Source organism: Pipistrellus kuhlii, unplaced genomic scaffold (genome assembly GCF_014108245.1).
Source record: "Pipistrellus kuhlii isolate mPipKuh1 unplaced genomic scaffold, mPipKuh1.p scaffold_m20_p_6, whole genome shotgun sequence".
NCBI classification, from domain to species: Eukaryota; Metazoa; Chordata; class Mammalia; order Chiroptera; family Vespertilionidae; genus Pipistrellus; species Pipistrellus kuhlii.
Genome location: NW_023425562.1, coordinates 47387104 through 47405248, shown reverse-complemented (window position 1 = coordinate 47405248; position 18145 = coordinate 47387104). Strand labels below are relative to the sequence as shown.

The window sequence follows — 18145 nt, the reverse complement described above, 5'->3', positions numbered from 1 at the left end:
AGTGCAACTGTTTGTCCAGATTCTACTAGTCATGAACTAGCTCTCCTGCTACCACAGTTCTGTATAGTCTATTTGCCAATCAAATGCCAAGAGAAAGGGGGAACAAGCATGTAATTTCAAATTAAAAGAAAAAATCCTGAGTCGAAGAACTTGTGAAGCCTAGTGTATATGTCCTAAACAAGGGGCAGTTAGAAAGCATTTTTATTTTCTTAAAGAACAATAGAAAAAGAAACATAAAAATATGTTAAAACGTATTTGAAAACCTTATTAGTACTGATGCTCTTAAAAGTATCTTCAAGTAGAAAATAAATATTCTTCCTTTTTTTTTTTAAAGAAAGGGAAAAGGGCATGCAAACCTGAATCAGTAGAAAATTAGGAGGCCGACTAAAATACATCCATTAATTTTCCTTTTAAGTAGGTTTTGGTTTGAAATATAAAACCTCAAACCACCATTAGAAAAAACAACGTGAAAAATCTGCTTTAATCTACTCCGATGAAATTATACACAAAGAAGCCAATACTATTTCATGATTTCCCTGAGATCGCCAATATTGATCGAGCGAAGGGGGAGCTATGGTGGGAGAGAGGGAGGAGAAGGGAGGGGGGAGGGAGGGAGCCAGGCAGCGAGAATATGCAACTCACCTTTCAACTCCCCACTACTCCACTGCTCCCAGGCACACCGAAATGCAATTCCTAGGATATTTATCTTGATGGCCTGGTAGATGAGTTTATCCTTTTGAAAAATTATTTAAATGGCAACTTATATATTTAGTTTTCTGTATAGAGGCACTGCCTATCAATGTCCGAGCCTGAGGTCACTGGCCAGTCTTTGAAGCTGAAGCCCAGAAAGAGAAAGCTGCTTCAGCACCAGGGCAGACCAGACAGACTCCTTCCCCTCGCTTGCATTCTTATTACCTTTTGTTCAATTCCATGTCTATTTCAAATAATAACTGTTTCAAATTATCCCAAGTGTCCAGCTGCCATATATAAGGTGGGGTGTGGGGAGAGAGACCATAGGAGAAGGTGAGAGGGAGAGAAAAGGCAGAGAAAGAGAAAACTGAATTATTTCACCTGTCTGGTTTTTGTGACGTTACAGTAGCGAGCATCCAGAAAAGTGTGCCTACAATCCACTTTCTTACCCAGGCTTTGATATTACAGAGAGAAGCAGCTATTTGAAATAATAACTGGTAAGGCATTGTCCGGAGCTCAATGGTAGACCTGTAACATCACTGTACATTTCATGTGACAGAATTGGGTGGGATGGGGTGGACTCAGGAGGCTCTGTAGCCAGAAGAGAGGAGGGCAGCCCTGAAAGGTGTGTGTGTGGGGGGGGGGGACTAAGAACTATTTTTCAACCCTTTCTCAAGCCCCTGGAAGGTGCATACAGTATGCCAGACTGTGCCCTTGTTTCCCTAGCAAGTTTTCTCTAACAGCTGGAAGTGGTTGGAGGGGGCTGTCTTAAGGAGACCCCCTGCTCTTCTTTCTGACAACTGATCAAAAGAAAATAGGTCACGCTTCTCAAACTTATGTCCACCCTGTCCTTAATTACTGTCTCTTTAAACAAAGGCAACATCTGCGCAACCTCAGCTAGCTTGAATCTTCTGGAGGCAAACAGAGGGCGCAACCTGCTTTGGAAGAATCTGCTACTTTTAATGCTTTCCGTGTCCGGTGGCTCTGTTGGCTATCACCTCCCTCCCTGCTCCCACCCGGGTCGCAGAAATCTCCACCTTCTCTCGACCCCACTCCGGGGTTACCGAATAACGGAAATTCTAGGTAAAAGAAGGTGTACTTTTTAAAGCTGAGGATTGAGAGCGTTCTAGAACTTGCCGGGGTTCTGGGTCTTTTCAGAGACAGGATTTGGGATATGCTAATGTCTGCAAGGCTTCATGGCATCTACCACAGCCCTAATCCGGGGTGTTCCTCTCCCGGGATTGGAGAGAAGTGTGTGTGTGTGTGTGTGTGTGCGCGCGCGCGAGCGTGCGTGTGTGTTTGGGAAAAGATCCACGGGTGTCATCCAAGACTGTTTACATACTGCCTGCCCCCAAGAGAAGTTTGCTTGCTTTAGGCAACAATCTTGCCGTAACACCCACCCCACCCCCACATCATCGACAATTTTTTTTTAATTAACAAATCTCTAATGAGGCAAGCATTTGGTCACATTGAAACCGAAGCTCTTGGAGTTCTAGCTTTGTTTTGCAATCTAGCAGGGCCCTTCTGAAGCCTCATAACAGGGAGATTTATGGGCTCTCCCGATAATTAAATGATATTATTGTGTTAACTTTGCATGCCCTACCACGGGCCGAGCCGCCTGTGGGCTTGGTGCATCCGCCTGCCTCGGCTCACAGGCGGCGAGGGCGCTGGAGTTCCTCTCGGGCGGTGGATTAAGCACGACCCAGTCTCGGGAATTTGCCCCGCATTAGAGAACATTAGAAAAAACATTTGCGCCCGCATTTTAAAATAAAAATAAATAAATAAATAAAAAACGACTGGGTCCCTGCGAGGGACGCTTGGGAAGTGGCTTGCTGAGACCTGTGTTTGTTTTTACACCAGCAAGTAGCGGAGTCCTTTCCTCCCAGCTTTCTAGGCTGGAGAAAAGCTCGGGGGTGAAGCGAAGGGAACCTAAGCAAGGCCCTTTCCCCCCCAGATCGCAGCTGCTGAGCGGGGAGAGGGCAGAGACACAACAAGGCATCTTTAACATAATTTCTGTTCCCGGCTCACACTCTTGCCTCTCTCTTCCTCTTCTACCCCTTCTTTCCCTCCCTCCCTCTCTTTGACGTTTGATGCCAGTGTCAGAGGAGAGAAAAAAAAGACAGAGCCGTCAGCCAAACCTGAAACGCGCAGCCCCGCCTCCTCCTCAGCCATTGGTGGATGTACGCAGGAGGCCCGCCCCCCAGGCCAGCCGCGGTTTCGGAGTGGCTGCTTGCGGCGCTCATCGGCTGCCGCCCTGCCCCGGGTCCGGGAGGGTAGGTTGGCTGCCCCGGCCAGAGGCAGAGCCCTTCTGGACAGCTCCCGCTCACCCAAACAGAAGCCGTCCGCACCGGAGCGGGCTGGGACGACATGGCTAGGCTGCGCGCCGGCCCGAGCGGCGGGGCTCGGTGATCCCTCCCTCCCTCCCGCCCCCTCTCCTCTCCTCTCCCGCACGCACGCCCCGCCGCCCCCACCCCGCCCCCACCCACCCCGGGCGCGCCCGCCCGCAGCCCGGGGCGCACACCGCACGCACGCTCGCTCCCCCTGCACACACTCACGCAGCCCGGTGCCCTCCCCTGCTCCCCGCGGCGGAGCTCCGCCACGCGCGCCCCGCCAGCCCGCCGGCCGCCCCCGCCGCCCCCGTGCCCCGATGGACTGAATGAAGGCTGCCTACACCGCCTATCGATGCCTCACCAAAGAACTAGAAGGCTGCGCCATGAACCCGGAGCTGACAATGGAAAGTCTGGGCACTTTGCACGGCGGGCCGGCCGGCGGCGGCAGCGGCGGGGGCGGCGGCGGGGGCGGCGGGGGCGGCGGCGGGGGCCCGGGCCATGAGCAGGAGCTGCTGGCCAGCCCCAGTCCCCACCACGCGGGCCGCGGCGCCGCCGCCGGCTCCCTGCGGGGCCCGCCGCCAGCGGCTCACCAGGAGCTGGGCACGGCGGCGGCGGCGGCGGCGGCGGCGGCGGCGTCGCGCTCGGCCATGGTCACTAGCATGGCCTCGATCCTGGACGGCGGCGGCGACTATCGGCCCGAGCTCTCGATCCCGCTCCACCACGCCATGAGCATGTCCTGCGACTCGTCCCCGCCCGGCATGGGCATGAGCAACACCTACACCACGCTGACGCCGCTCCAGCCGCTGCCGCCCATCTCCACCGTGTCGGACAAGTTCCACCACCCGCACCCGCACCACCACCACCCGCACCACCATCACCACCACCACCACCACCACCAGCGCCTGTCGGGCAACGTCAGCGGCAGCTTCACCCTCATGCGCGACGAGCGCGGGCTCCCGGCCATGAACAACCTCTACGGCCCCTACAAGGAGATGCCGGGCATGAGCCAGAGCCTGTCCCCGCTGGGCGCCACGCCGCTGGGCAACGGGCTGGGGGGCCTGCACAACGCGCAGCAGAGCCTGCCCAACTACGGGCCGCCGGGCCACGACAAAATGCTCAGCCCCAACTTTGATGCGCACCACACTGCCATGCTGACCCGCGGGGAGCAGCACCTGTCCCGGGGCTTGGGCACCCCGCCCGCGGCCATGATGTCGCATCTCAACGGCCTGCACCACCCGGGGCACGCTCAGTCCCACGGGCCGGTGCTGGCGCCCAGCCGCGAACGCCCACCCTCGTCCTCGTCGGGCTCGCAGGTGGCCACCTCCGGCCAGCTGGAGGAGATCAACACCAAAGAGGTGGCCCAGCGCATCACCGCCGAGCTGAAGCGCTACAGCATTCCGCAGGCCATCTTCGCGCAGAGGGTGCTATGCCGGTCTCAGGGGACCCTCTCCGACCTGCTCCGGAATCCCAAGCCGTGGAGTAAACTCAAGTCTGGCAGGGAGACCTTCCGCAGGATGTGGAAGTGGCTGCAGGAGCCGGAGTTCCAGCGCATGTCCGCCTTGCGCCTGGCAGGTAAGCCCCGAGAGGCACCTGGAGCCACGCTGCCACCGGCGAGAGGACTCCTCCGGGGTGCTTGTGGCCCCGGGTCAGCATGCCTAGCACTTCTCTGGGTTCTATCTTCTGCACACTTCCTGCTCTTGACTTTATTTCTTGTTCCACTTCCTCTTTCTCTATTCCTCCTCTCCTTTCTGCTCTCCCTTCTTCTGTTTTTCTTCTTTTCTTTCCTTCTCGGCTACAGCTTTGATCTACCGACCCCCCCCCTACACACACACACACACACACACACACACACACACACACGTTTCATTTGCCTCCCTCAATGTGTCAATGTTGCCCTCTCTTTCCGAGGTGAGATGGACTGCTTGGTATTCACTAGGAGCCCTCTTTTTCCAGAATTCAGAGACCAGGTATTACCCTTGTTCAAAAACCCTGTGCATTGAACACTTGCTTAAACAATACATTCCAGTTTTCCAGGCTGCCTGGTCTCTCTGTGTGGAATCGGTTGAGGGGCTTCGCTCTTCAGAAGAGAAAAAGATCTCTCTGTTCTCCTACCTACTACGTAAGGCAAACTTCTTTGGTTATTGGCAGGAGTTACAGCCTTGCCCGCTCCGGGAACTGGTGGCTAGACTGTAACAGCGCTTCCTGAGCCCTTCTTCGGCCTTGCCGTTGGCGCAGGGACTTTCTGACCCAAAGAGCCGACTTGGGCTAGCTTCCGTGTCACTGTCCACAGCGAGGAGAGGGTGCGAGGATGAGGGTGTGCACTGCCACATTAACCTCCGGGAGAATGGGGGGGAGGGGGGCAGGGAGGAAGAGAAACTAAGAATGGAGAGCGCCGCGCCTCACTTGCCAACAACCCTTGCCGGGCTCCTAGCGTTTGCTGGGATTTGCGGAGGCTTGGCTGGGCTCGGGGAGAGAGGTTAGGCGCTCTCAGGGAAGAGGTGCTGCGAAATTAAGATGCAGGTTAGTTAATGCATCTTGGCCGCGGGCTACAGGCTCCGCCTTTGCATTAAGCGGACGCTGATTGTGCGCGTCGCGCCGTGGCGGGGAGGGCCGGCGACTGGCGGGAGGGGACGAGCGGATGCGCTGGTTACATTGTTCTGGAGCTGCCTTGGCTCTTTGTGCCTCCTCTAGTGGCGGAGCCGCGAGGTACAGCCCTCTATTGTTCTAGGAGCACAGACACCTCCTGCGTGGGCGGCGGGAGCTGGAGAGGAAAACGCAGCAGTGGCTGCGCCTTTCTCGCTGTTGCGCGCTTTTGTGCGCACAGAGCCAGCGAGGTGCGCGTGGCAATCGCGCTGTTCTTAGGAACCAGCCGCGGGGGGCCCATAGGGTGTAAGGTTCCAGGCACCCCATTGGGGAAGACACACTGTACACTATTGCAAACGGGGTTGGGCAGCTTCTCTTGGACCGGAGCGGTCTCTCGGGCCCGCGGGCCATCAGGGGAATAAGTAGTAGTGGCGTTGATTTCTACAGGCGGGGACAGCGGGACTCACGCGGTTCTGTGGGTTCTGAGCCAGCCGCACACAACGCGCTTCCGGAGGGAGGGGAAAGCACGGCTTCCTCTCTGGCGTCCCGGGCTTCCCTCGCACCGCCCAACCTGGCTTATGGGGGGGCACTCTACCGATACCGATACCGGACCGGGCTGGGGGACGTGACAGACAGCATTTCACCCAGTTTTGGGGAGGGGGTGTTTCCCATCTGATCACCTCAGCCTTTGCCTCCAACGGCCCCCGCAATGTTGATCTGGGAAGATAAAAAGAAAACTAGCTTTGCCCCAAAGAGCTTCTTCAAATCCGCGAACACCAAGCACTTCTGCTTGGATTTAGAAGTCTGCTTTATCTCTCTCTAGCTTAGTCTTCCTCCTCTCCTACATTTTTCTCTGATTTGCTCTTGGTTCCTAGCAAAGATTAAGCAGTGAATAGAGAACAGCGGTGAGATATAAATTGGAGACTTACTGACAATTCCCAGTAAGTTCAATAAACAGTGTTGTTCCCTTTTGTTTTAACACTCCCCCCACCCCCACCCCCAAGTCTCTCTCCTGAGAGCTCTAGCGTGTGCTAGCTTCTTGGACAGAGGCGGCCAGAAGGAACTTGGCAGCTGGTCTTTGGGGGGTACAGGCTGGATGACAGCTATTCCATCCCAGCCCATCTCAGAGTACTGTCGCCCCCTCACGCCTATGGAGCAAAGGACAGAGCTAGAAGAAAAGTGGAAGAAGAAGAAGAAGAAGAAGAAGAAGAAGAAGAAGAAGAAGAAGAAGAAGAAGAAGAAGAAGAAGGGGAGGAGGAGGAGGAGGAGGAGGAGGAGGAGGAGGAGGAGGAAGAAGAAGAAGAAAAGAAAGTGGGGGGAAAGCAAAGCACTGCCTTCCTGCCTATGTATCTAAAAGTGGTGTGGCAAGTCATGTTTTACTGTTAGCACTCTGAAATGACCCCAAGCTTGCTGGTTGAAGGATAAGTATGGCAATTCTGCAGGGACCCCACCACGGAGAGTCCCAGGATGACTCCTCTGGGGCTTTTAGGAGGAGCCCCAAAACTGCCACTGAAACTGCCTCCTTCAGAGAGTGGGAAATTCCTGCTGAATGCTTCGCTCAAGCATTCAAATTTGCTCTGTTTTATTACCCCAAGTTGAAAAGGGACAAGAGCCTTAGCCTTTTTATCTGGTCATTTTATCAGCAACTACGAGCATGTTGAGTGGTCATTATTACATAGAAGGCTTTTCAGTTTGGGGTCGGTAGATCAGTCTCTTCAGACACTGACACAGAAGCTGGGCTGGTAAGTAGGTATTATGTACTTGGGAGCATGAGGGGACTGGAGCAAATGGAGAAGAAAAGCTGAGGCCTTTACCGCCAGGAATATCGATCGATTGGAATCCCCACTGGGCTGGGCCTTTGCTGAGGGCCCACACTGTTGGGCTCCGGTTCCAGGGGTTAAACAATCCTAGTAGCTCCAAAGGGCTGCTGGGCCTTGTCTCCCAGCCCAGTGCTTAGAAGTGGTGCCACACACCACCACCCCCCTACCTCCCCCACTCCCCCCACCCCCCACCACTCCTGCTCCAGACCAGGTTGGCACTATCTATTTATCTACCTACCTACCTACCTACCTACCTATCTCCTTTTAGTTTCTCTTTCTCTTTCTCATTTTGGGCCCCTCTGAGTCTTGCCAGAGGCCCAAGCAGACAGGGGTTTTAGGGAGTTCAGAATTAAGATGTCTGATATGGACCATTGACTGCAAACCTCACCCTTGGGTGAAGCACACTGTCACAACAAAAGCAGGTCCTTCCTCTCCCCCTGCCCACCTCCTCGGTGTACACAGCTCAAGGTAGCATTTCAAGAGGGAAGGGAGAAGATGTCAGGAAACTCAGATTGCCCAGCACCAGGCTTCAGAGAAATGGCCTCCAAGTGTGAGATTTCATTTGGAAAGGGTGGCAGAGGCAGAACTGCCCCCAGCTGGGCCTCTTAGGGGTTTCCCACTGCTGGCTCCCGCAGGGCAGTTTTTATGAATTGTGGCTGAGGCTGGGAGGACGCACTCCCCCGGGTTCGAGAGCCAACACTCTCCAGCTTGCCTGGGAAAATCCTCTAAACCAAGGCACAAACAAGAACAAAGAGGGAGAGAACCCAGACAAGAACCTGGACGGTGTCCCACCCAGGAAAATCCGGGCCTCAGTGGCAGGAGTGCTACCTCCGACGCCCAGAAGACAAAGCAGAGCCGCAGCCCTGGACAACATACCCTGTAACCCAGGCTCCCGGTGGTCGGCTAGGAATCCGCCTTCCGTCCCAGACATGGACAGACTCCGGACCTCTTCGGGCAGCAACTCCCAGCGGCCAGTCTGGAGCCAACTCTGTTCCCGCAGCAGAGGGCACTTAACCAGCGCCACCAGATGCCACCGGGGCCCACCGGCAGGGCACCAACCATGTGCCCGTCTCCTTCTAAGAGGGGCGGGGAGGACGGCGTCTTAGGGTACACCTCAGACAGGCACCTCCTAAATCAAGGAGAGCAAGTGGGGCCTTCATTCTCAGACCTCTCCCCACTCCACACGCCTCACCCCAAGGCTCCCTGCCCGTCTCAGCCCCGCTCTCACTAGTTTAGTTCAGGATCGTGGCCATACGGCCACAGGCAACCAGGTCGGTAGGGAACACGCGATATTTTCGCCTGCTGGATGGTCGGATTAATAATTGAAAAGCTCTCGCTCCTGTCCTTGCTTGGTCAACCTCGAGTGCCGGTAGAACACCTCCCTCACAGGCATTACGGCGGACGGGAGCGGCCCCAGGAGGCGGGAGGCGAGGAGGGTATCGAAGCCGCTAGGAGACGCAGCCCAGGCCCGCCGGCGCCCGGGACCAGAGAGGCTGCGCATTTATTTTTATTCCAGGCTTTCCACTGTGTGGTTATGTCACTTTCTCAAACAAATGTGTATATGGAGAGAGATCGATGCTGATAATGTTTAGAAGATTAAAAGAGCATTAATGCTGGCAACAATAACGTAAACGTGTGGACCCAGATTTCATTGATCTGGAACCTGATCCGGCGCGTTTCCAGTAAGCCCGGCCGTTCCCAGCAGAGCGCCCGCCCGCCCGGGCTCCCGGCGCTCCCCGCCGCGCTGCTTCCCCAGCTCCTGGCGGGTTCTCGGGTCCTCCCGCAGCTCCTCCCCGGAGCGGCCCCAGATACCCGAGGCTTTCTCTGGCCCCAGGACTGCCCGTCTGCTTCGCCAGCTCCCCAGCGCGCACACACACCGCTTCCTGCGTTTTCTGTGCTCTCGCTCCGGACGCTGGCTCTGCAGGTGGCTGGGTGTGGGCTTTGCACCATGCCTCCCAGCTTCCTTGTCCTGGAGGAGTCCTTTCCCCTTCCTCCTGGCCTCTACGTCTGCTCCAGCAGGGCACTGGGCTACTTCCTTCCTCCACTGAAACCATCTAGGAAATTCAGGTACCCCCTCCATATTCGGGAATAACCAGACCCTACGTTGGAAATGTCTCTAAAGCTGCTGCCTCTGCCATCCTTTCCAAATGAAATCTCGCACTTGGAGGCCATTTCTCTGAAGCTTAGTTTCTCTAACCCCGCCGCTTCCGGATCCGTGGGTCCCCTCTCATCCTTGACTGCTGTTCTCATTAAAAGAGAGACCTCATTCGCATTAAATGTCCCCATTCGCAGGCTTTGCACACAGACGCGTTAGTTGGACAATTAAATGCAGCCTGATGACAAAGGCCTGGGCTTCATCCCTCAGAAATGTCTGCTCCGCAGCAGGCTAATTAGACCAACCTGGGAAGAGTCTTGTTTCCCACCCAGGCTAGGGCGGGAAGGTAAGAAAACCGGATTGGAAGACCTCCCCGCCACACCCTCCTCTTCCTCCAGCAGGGGAGAACTGGGGCTCTCCTCTAGCCAGGCAGGGAGGTTTGCCCTGGGTAACCGGGCCGACCAGAAAAGAAAGAACATCTGAGCTCTGCCTTCCTTCCCACACCCTGCCACGGCTCCCCTGCCAAACGCTAGGTTATTCTCCCAGCAGGAACAGTAAAGGTGAATTTGACTAGAATGAAGGAAAGAGATGAGATATGGTGAGGGTGAGATGAGAGCTTAATAGTCCTGGCTTTTTGAAATTATAGCTCCAATTGGTGAAAGCTAAGCTTTTCCTCTCAGAGAAGGTCTCAATCCAGAAGGAAAGGGATTTTCTTTCCTTCTCCAAGAATGGAATGAGAAAAAGGAGGAAGGAAAGGAGTGTGGGGGAGAATTGTTCTGTTTGGAGTTGTGACCAAGGATCAATGGATTTTTCTTCTGTCCTCCCCTGATGGGGGTCATCTTCCCACCAATAGCTGTTTGAGAAGGGAGCTTCGTTTGATATAGCTTCTAGATTCCCAGTCAGTATGTGCCCTTACCCCGCTCCTGAAAACTACAGTGAACTAGGTCAGGTGATCAGTGGTCAGATACAGAAACTGAAGGTAGGTGCTTTCCTTCGGTTAGGAAGACAATTGCCCCTCCCTACAAACCCCACAATAAGGACCCCTATAGTCTCCTTCTCTGAGGGTTGAATGGCATTTTGGAGAGTGGGGTCTTAGACACTCCCCCACCCCTATCTTAGAATCCCAAAACAGGGTGAGGATCCTGGTGAGTGGTGAGGGTGGGACAGAGGGGAAACTGATTCTTCCAGATTCTCTGTGTCTCCAAGAGGAGACTGCCCCACTCACCTCTTGAGCCAGGTCTGCACAGAGGCAACAGGGACCTGCCCCTCATGGCTTACCTTCCCCACCTCCGGCCTGAACCTTAAGAGATCGAGAATGAGAACCAGCTTCTCCTGCTGTTTCAACCCCAAACTTCATTTTAGGGTCACCTGTTGGTTTTCTAGCCATTAGAACCTTTCCTAAAGTAAGATTAGAGGAAGAGGTTTGAGGAATTCTCAGGAAGAAAGTACGGGGCCCTGCATGCTATGGCTGATGATGGTGTTGGCAGACACTGTGTTCATGAAAAATGGTATCATGTAGAGCAGTGGTTCTCAACCTTTCTAATGCCGCGACCCTTTGATACAGTTCCTCATGTTGTGGTGACCTCCAACCATAAAATTATTTTCGTTGCTCCTTCATAACTGTAATTTTGCTACTGTTATGAATCGTAATGTAAATATGTGTGTTTTCCGATTGTCTTAAATGACCCTGCTAGCGGTTCTCAACCTGTAGGTCAAGACCCACAGGTTGAGAATCAGTGCTGTAGAGCCTAAGACCATCGGAAAACACAGATATTTACATTATGATTCAGTAACAGTAGCAAAATTACAGTTATGAAGTAGCAACAAAAATAATTTTATGGTTGGGGGTCACCACAACATGAGGAACTGTATCAAAGGGCCACGGCATTAGAAAGGTTGAGAATCACTGATGTAGAGAGACTCCCTGGAGGAATGAAATTCTCAGAGGAGAAGCAGAAAGATTAGTTTCTGGGTTCCTGCCAAAGGAAGGGAAATGAGGAGGGAATTAAATAGAAATAATTGCCTGGATAAAGGGCCCTGGGGAAAAGAGTGAATATTGAGGCACCCTGGGCATTCAGCTTCATCAAAGACCCTCTGGATTATGTTCACCCCTGACCACTCACAGACCCTTGTTTTTCCTGACCTGGGGAAAGTCACTTCATCCAGGGGGATGCTTTTCTGGTGGGGAGAGACCATGATGAGGAAGCCCAATGGGGCCATTTATGCTGTCAGAGGCAGAGCCTGCTGAAGATGGGCTGGGGAGGGGGGCATCATCACCCCTCATCACCCAATCTGCCCCCCTAATCCACTTCAGTGACTTTGGGAAAGGTTTTTTTTATTTCCATGTCTCAAGATAAAGACTGAGGGGGGGGTGGGGGGAAGAAAGAAGAAAAAAACAAAAAACACCTTGCACAGGTTTTTGACTGGACAGGAAGGGAGGAGGTAGGGAAGATGATTGAGTAACTCAGCCCACCTGATGCCTGAAAAGGTGTAGATAGGCAATGCAGAGAGGCAGGCTGCAGGGCATGCAGATAGAGTCTCACTTGAGGGGTGGGGTTCCTAGAAGCTGTGGACATTTGTTGTGAAAAACTGCCCATGCAAATTTTCCCAGAGGGAAGGGAGACTATGCCTTCCACCTTGACGCCTCTCTTGCCATTTGAAGATCCATTACTCTTCTGTAGAGAGCAGACTTTGTTTGGGTTGGAAGCACACCTCCAATGTAATTTAATCAGCATTGGACTTTGGCTCATGTAATCAAATATACATATACTTTCTCCTGCAGGAAGAAAAATAATTTCTCTGTAACTGCTATTGACTTGAAGTCATGTAATCTCTGGGAAGCATCACATTTTTAAAGGGAAAGGGAAAATTAAGGGGAAAAGAATCCGGTTTTAGTGGTTTGCCTTGTCATTGCTAAGAGAGCCAGTTACCACCTAAGAAAGGGCAGAGAGAGCTTTCTGGAACTCACATACTTGTGCTGCTCCAATTGTAGATATTTCACTTCAGATTCCTGTGTTGTCAGCCTTTCACATTTATTTTTGCAGGAAACAAGGTTGACTAGCTCACCAGACCCCAGGAATTTAGGCTGTATATTTGCACTGGGTGAACATGCTTGGAAAAACGGGTGTCTTCCATTTTTTCTATCCTGTTTGGAGAAGCCACAGGCAGCAGCAGCCGGATCCCAGTGGACAGCAAGCCCCTTCATTAAGGATGATTGGTAGCCATGCCAGCTCACTCCCCACTGTATCCCCAGGGCCTTAAGCATGGAGCTCTGCCCTAGAGCATCCCTCTAGATCAGGCTTGGACTCCCCACCCCCAGGGAGAGGCTCTGGGCTTTACCCAAGTTGAGTCTGTTAGGGAATCTGTTGTAAACACAGATCCATTGATTTGCATTTGTCAGGGAGTAAAGTTAAACCAGTGAAAAGAGAAGCCCTTACCCTTTTATGTAGGGCCAGGGAAACCTTTCATATTGATCCTATTGATCCAACCTTTCCCTTTAAGGAAACCACATAGTTAAAGACCCTCGTTCGATAGATTTACCCTTCGCACTTGTGATATTCCTTTAAGTGTTCTCATCTAGGATAGCTGGGCATTAAGCCCACACTCCAAACCAGACAAAAATGAAAAGAGAGTAGGAGGGGAGGGGTCAGGAGGCAGAATTGTGGGAAGTGAAATTGAATCAAACTGAAATGTGTAATGATTTGATTGGGGGTGCTTTTCTCATTCTTCTAAGATGACATGCAGAGATAAAGACAAAATGGATATGTTTAGCATCTCTCTCTCTCTCTCTTTTTTTTTCCCCAACCAAAGAAAACCTGTTTACATGCTAGAGTAGCAACATCTGTGGAACATCATTTTCCACTGTAAAATTATTTCAATCAATCCACTAGCTTGGTTCATTTAAGCTGGTTCACTTCAAAGCAGTAATACTTCCACAAAAATTATTTTGGTTCATTTGTAGCAAATCAGAAATAGAATTGTTCTAAGAAAATGCAGTATTTTCTGTGGGCTCTGTATATGAGCATGGACACTGAGAGGGGGCTTGAAGTTGTGTGTTCTGATGGAAGTGAGTAGAGGCTAGGCCAATAGCAAGGTACAACTTTCCCTACAGTGCAGTGTAGATGGAATGGGAATTACTAAGTATTGCTCAGTCTTGCTCGTGTTTGCAGACATGAAAATGAAAGTCCTCTTTGTTTCCTGAACTGTTGGCACGATCCATTTCCTTTCTTCCTTGACCCTTTGGTTCTGTGAATAACATCCATTTGTGATTCTCCGCCCCCCCCCCCCCCCAACATGGTGAAATTCCTAATTGGTTATCTCTTTGGGTTGTGTTCAGATATTCATTCATCTTTGTTTTATGTGATTGAAAAATATTAATGATTCCTTAGGTGAGCTAATGTATTTATCTGCTGAATGAGTTCAAAGGGCAGAGTTCAGCTTTGGTTCAGGTTAATTGAACAGGAAGCAGTGAGCTCTCCAGGCTGTGTTTAACTAGAGTCCCTTAAAATATCACACTCAGCAAACACACAATTTCACTGCCCTCATCCTGGAGTCTGATGTAAGAGGCACAGATCAACTTGGATTGCCTGTTTAAAACCCCAAAGCAAAGCATAGCAACTGCAACAAAACCCTAGAGTCCCCCTCAGGGAAGAAGAGTTTTCTCATTGGCTAATTGCTTTATTGGTAGCACTGACCTGCAGAGCAGCTGCAGGGGCCTGGATGAAGGCTGAGGCCTCAGAATAATGTGCTCCATTAGAACAGGGCAAGACATTTTTTTGTTTACTCAATTGGAGCACCCTGCAAAGTGCCATTAACCCCAGCCCAACAGCGCTCCTGCAGCAGAAGCCAAAGGTCAGGCCAGTCAGGCTGTAGGCACAGCTAGCTCTGTCCGGGTAGGAGGGAGGGAGCATGCTGCTGGCATTGCCCTCCCCAAACTTGGCCCAACCAAGTGGCCACTCCAGGGCTTTGAGCACAGCAAGCAGTTACAAAACTTGTTCACATTTCCCAATTGCTGAATCACGTTATTGATGATTAAACAATTTTGATCTAAGTACCATCAATCACATCAGAAAAGAATCCTCCCACTGACTCTTCTTTTCTATTTATGTTCTCTTCATCCCTGTGAGTTACAGTAAATAGAATTGTGCAAACGCTGCTTTTTAGCAGGAATATAGTCTGGATAAGTGCTTGGATCAAGAAGAAGACAGACTTCCAAACAGGGCTGGGGGGGTGGGGGGGTTGTTTAACAGAAAGAAGGTTGGGGTGGACTCAGCAGTTAAGGCTTCCTCCAGAGCACCTTGATCTAGAGTGCCACCTGCTGGGAGTCTTCTCACTGCAATGAGCCTTGCACCTCCCACAAGGCTCAAGTCCCTTCACCTGCTTTGTTCCTAGATCTGGGACCCCATTTCTCATCATCCTGATCACTAACTATATTTTCCTAGACATTTCTTTTGGAACTTATTCCTGGTCATTTGGGACTCTAACTTCTGCCTTTTCTCATTCATTGCCAAAGAGAAATCAGCAGTTCTGCTGTGTGGGTAATAGTCTGCACCTTGAGATTATAGTCTCCTGCTTAGATGGAAAGTGCTTGGAGAAAGAGGGTCAGAGAAAGCAAAAAAAATCTGTGGGAGAGGAGAGGAATGGTGATGTGTGTGAGAGAAATGGTTCAATTGATGGTGCCAGCGAGGGCTATACCAACTGTAAGGTGTTCTGAAAAGGTAAAATATTGCACGAAAGTGAGGGGGTAGGAGAGAATTAGTATGGGCAGGGAGGACATCAGGAAAGAGATGTGCCAAAGCAGCAAGCCTGAGGTGGGCTCTGTAAAATCTCCTGGAAAGAGAAAAAGTGAACCAGGCAATTTGAAATTGCAAAGAAGTGAGCCAATGAGCTATACAGGGAGCCTATCTGTGGAGCTGGCTGTAGCTCTATGGGCGGCACTCACATGGATCAGGCCCAGAGCCCCTGGCAGCCTAGCGCCTGTGGGTGGGTTGCTTAGTACTTCACGCCTGGGCGCAGGCTTCAGCACCACGAACAGCGCCACGGAGAACCCAGAGCCATGTGCTTGGGGGCTGAAATTGAGTGAGTTTTCATCTGGACCCAGGGCTGGGCCCTTTAAGGGGTTAAATCCAGGCAGCACCCTGATCAGTAGCTCCAGCTTTCTAGATCTCAGTACCCCCCTTCATACCCCAGACTGAACAGAGCTTCAGATTTTTCTCTTGTGGCTCCGGTTCTCTGAGTGAGGTCAGCGATAACAAAGGGAGAGGAGGTATTGGAGAAGACAGAACAAAAGGTGCTAAAGGACCCTTTCCTTACAAAGAGGAAGACCATTACCTTTTTCTGAGTGGGGGTTGGATGGATTAAACTATTTTCACGATGTTCTGCCTTCTTCAGGCACTGATTATTGCTCTCAACATAAGATTTCAGATTTCCTCTCAAGGTTTATAGTCTGGTTGCCCTCGCGCTCCCCCCCCCCCCCCACACACACACACACATACACAAATGGCTACTTTCTCCCCCATCTACTTCTGATTTTTGAAAACATGGCTTTCATTATATTAAACAATACTCTCACTTTATAGCAGCAAAATGTTGAAGGAAGAACCAGCTATGGTACAACACTATCTCCAAATAATATCTAGAAACCGGTTTTGATTTCTTGAGAGTCATCCTTGATGGGGTTCTCTTTAAGAAGTATCTCTCCACAGCTGTTTTGGGCCACTGGTCAGTCACTGCCCCCAAGCCACACAATGGAGTGCTATGGCCTTGACCAGGGTGGGAGCTGACATTAGGCACTAACCCCTGACTCTGGCTGCTCTGCTTTATTTGTGTTCTTATTCCAGAGAAAAGAGGCAGGTGGATCCTTTTGGCCTATGATTGGGGACAATTCACATCTTTATGCGTTTCTAGTAAAATAGCCTTTGCTTTTCCAAAACTAATTAATATGTAAAACTCTTGCTTTATTTCAAGGAATTTTATACTTCAAACCTAATTTATTACTAAAGGGAGATGGAGCATAGGAGCAGACAAGTGTGTCCCCTTTAAAAGAAAGTATGATAAATGAGATTTTCTTCCCTGTGACAATTCATTTTAAAATTCCATGTGGCTCTTGGATGAAAGGAAGAAAAAAATCCAGCCCAAAATTAATCTGGTAGAGTATTGATTTTTCAATGTTGAAAAAATAATTTTGTGTTTAAATATCTAAATTTTTGCTCTAAAAATGAATAGGTACATTATTTGGGAGAACATATTTGAATAGATCTAAGAACTTATTTTAGGTCTGTTTAGTAAACACTGATAAAAACAGTGTTTTGAGCCATATGATCTTTCAATTTTCACTATCAAAATCTTTTCCAGTAAAACATGGATTTGACAGTAAGCAAAGTTTTGTTTTGTTTTTAAGTTTTTTGTTTTGTTTTGTTTTGTTTTTAGCAAAGTTCTTTCTTTAAAAGTCTTTTTTTTTATATGCATCACTGCATTTTATTAAAAATAAGGCAGTCCATTGATACAGATAACAGTATAGTGATTACCAGAGGAAAAGGAGTGTGAGAAGGTAGGAGACAGTAAATGGGGATAAATGACTTGGGGTGATGAAAACACAATACAATATACAGATGATGTATTATATAGAATTGTACACCTGAAACCTATATAATTTTATTAACCAATGTCACTCCAATAAATTAAATTTAAAAATAAGGCCGTCTACTCTGCAAGCTTGTACTACATGCAATTTCTCTTCACTGAATTCAATGTGGTTTTAAAAGAATATTTTGACAAGACTGCTGTGTAAACAGGACCTCGCCTATAGTCTTCTTTGATTTCAAATACTAAAAAGTATGTAAAGTGAAAGAACTTTTTACTTTTCTGAAACAGTATGATAAATTCCTAATTCTAAAAGGTTTTTTAAAATCTTGGATTCAGTTGCCTCCTAATGTATGCCTGATGAACTCAGTGAATGAGTTCACTTCAGTTCATGTTCAAGGCACAAGAGTTAATTCTTTATTCACTCCCAATTCTAACCCCTCTCATCATTTTCTAAAAATTCCTCTGTAAAAGAAGAGACAGTCTTCCTATTGAAAGGCCAATCCCTTGTTGAAGCCGGTTTGGCTCAGCGGTAGAGCATTGGTCTGCGGACTGAAAGGTCCCAGGTTTGATTCAGGTCAAGGGCATGTACGTTGATTGGGGGGGGAGGGGGGGGGAGGGTGCAGCAGGCAGCTGGTCAATATTTCTCTCATCGACATTTCTAGCGCTCTCTCTCTCTCTCTCTCTCTCTCTCTCCCCCTTCCTCTCTGTAAAAAATTAATAAAAAATATATTTAAAAAAGAAAGAAAGGCCAATTCCTTGACCTGATTCTGGGCCCCTGCCTCTCCTGCCTTCTTAGGACTCCAAGTTTTTCTGTGCTCATAAAATACTTTCTATCAGTATTTTTGTGCTCCAGTGTCTTCTGTGTGTTTTTGTTTGTTTGTTTTTTTGTTTTGGTAAATATATTTTTATTGATTTCAGAGAGTAAGAGAGAGGGAGAGAGAGATAAAAACATCAATGATGAGAGAGAATCACTGATCAGCTGCCTCCTTCCCATCCCATACTGGGTCAATTGATTGAGCCCACAACCGGGGCATGTGCCCTAA

At 50.2% G+C, this 18145-nt stretch overlaps 1 protein-coding gene and 1 long non-coding RNA gene across 2 annotated transcripts in view; one reads left to right on the top strand and one right to left on the bottom strand.

The window, feature by feature from the left end:
• The window catches only part of LOC123651488, a 50976-nt gene extending 42338 nt beyond the window's left edge, over positions 1-8638 (bottom strand). Inside the window, exon 1 of the long non-coding RNA XR_006740247.1 lies at positions 8300-8638. This is a non-coding gene — a long non-coding RNA (uncharacterized LOC123651488). The remainder of the gene's footprint in view (positions 1-8299) is intronic.
• The window catches only part of ONECUT2 (one cut homeobox 2), a 56142-nt gene continuing 41011 nt past the window's right edge, over positions 3015-18145 (top strand). The window contains exon 1 of the mRNA XM_036418327.2: positions 3015-4592. Coding sequence (XP_036274220.1) covers positions 3347-4592 — 1246 coding nt within the window. The 5' untranslated portion in view covers positions 3015-3346. The remainder of the gene's footprint in view (positions 4593-18145) is intronic.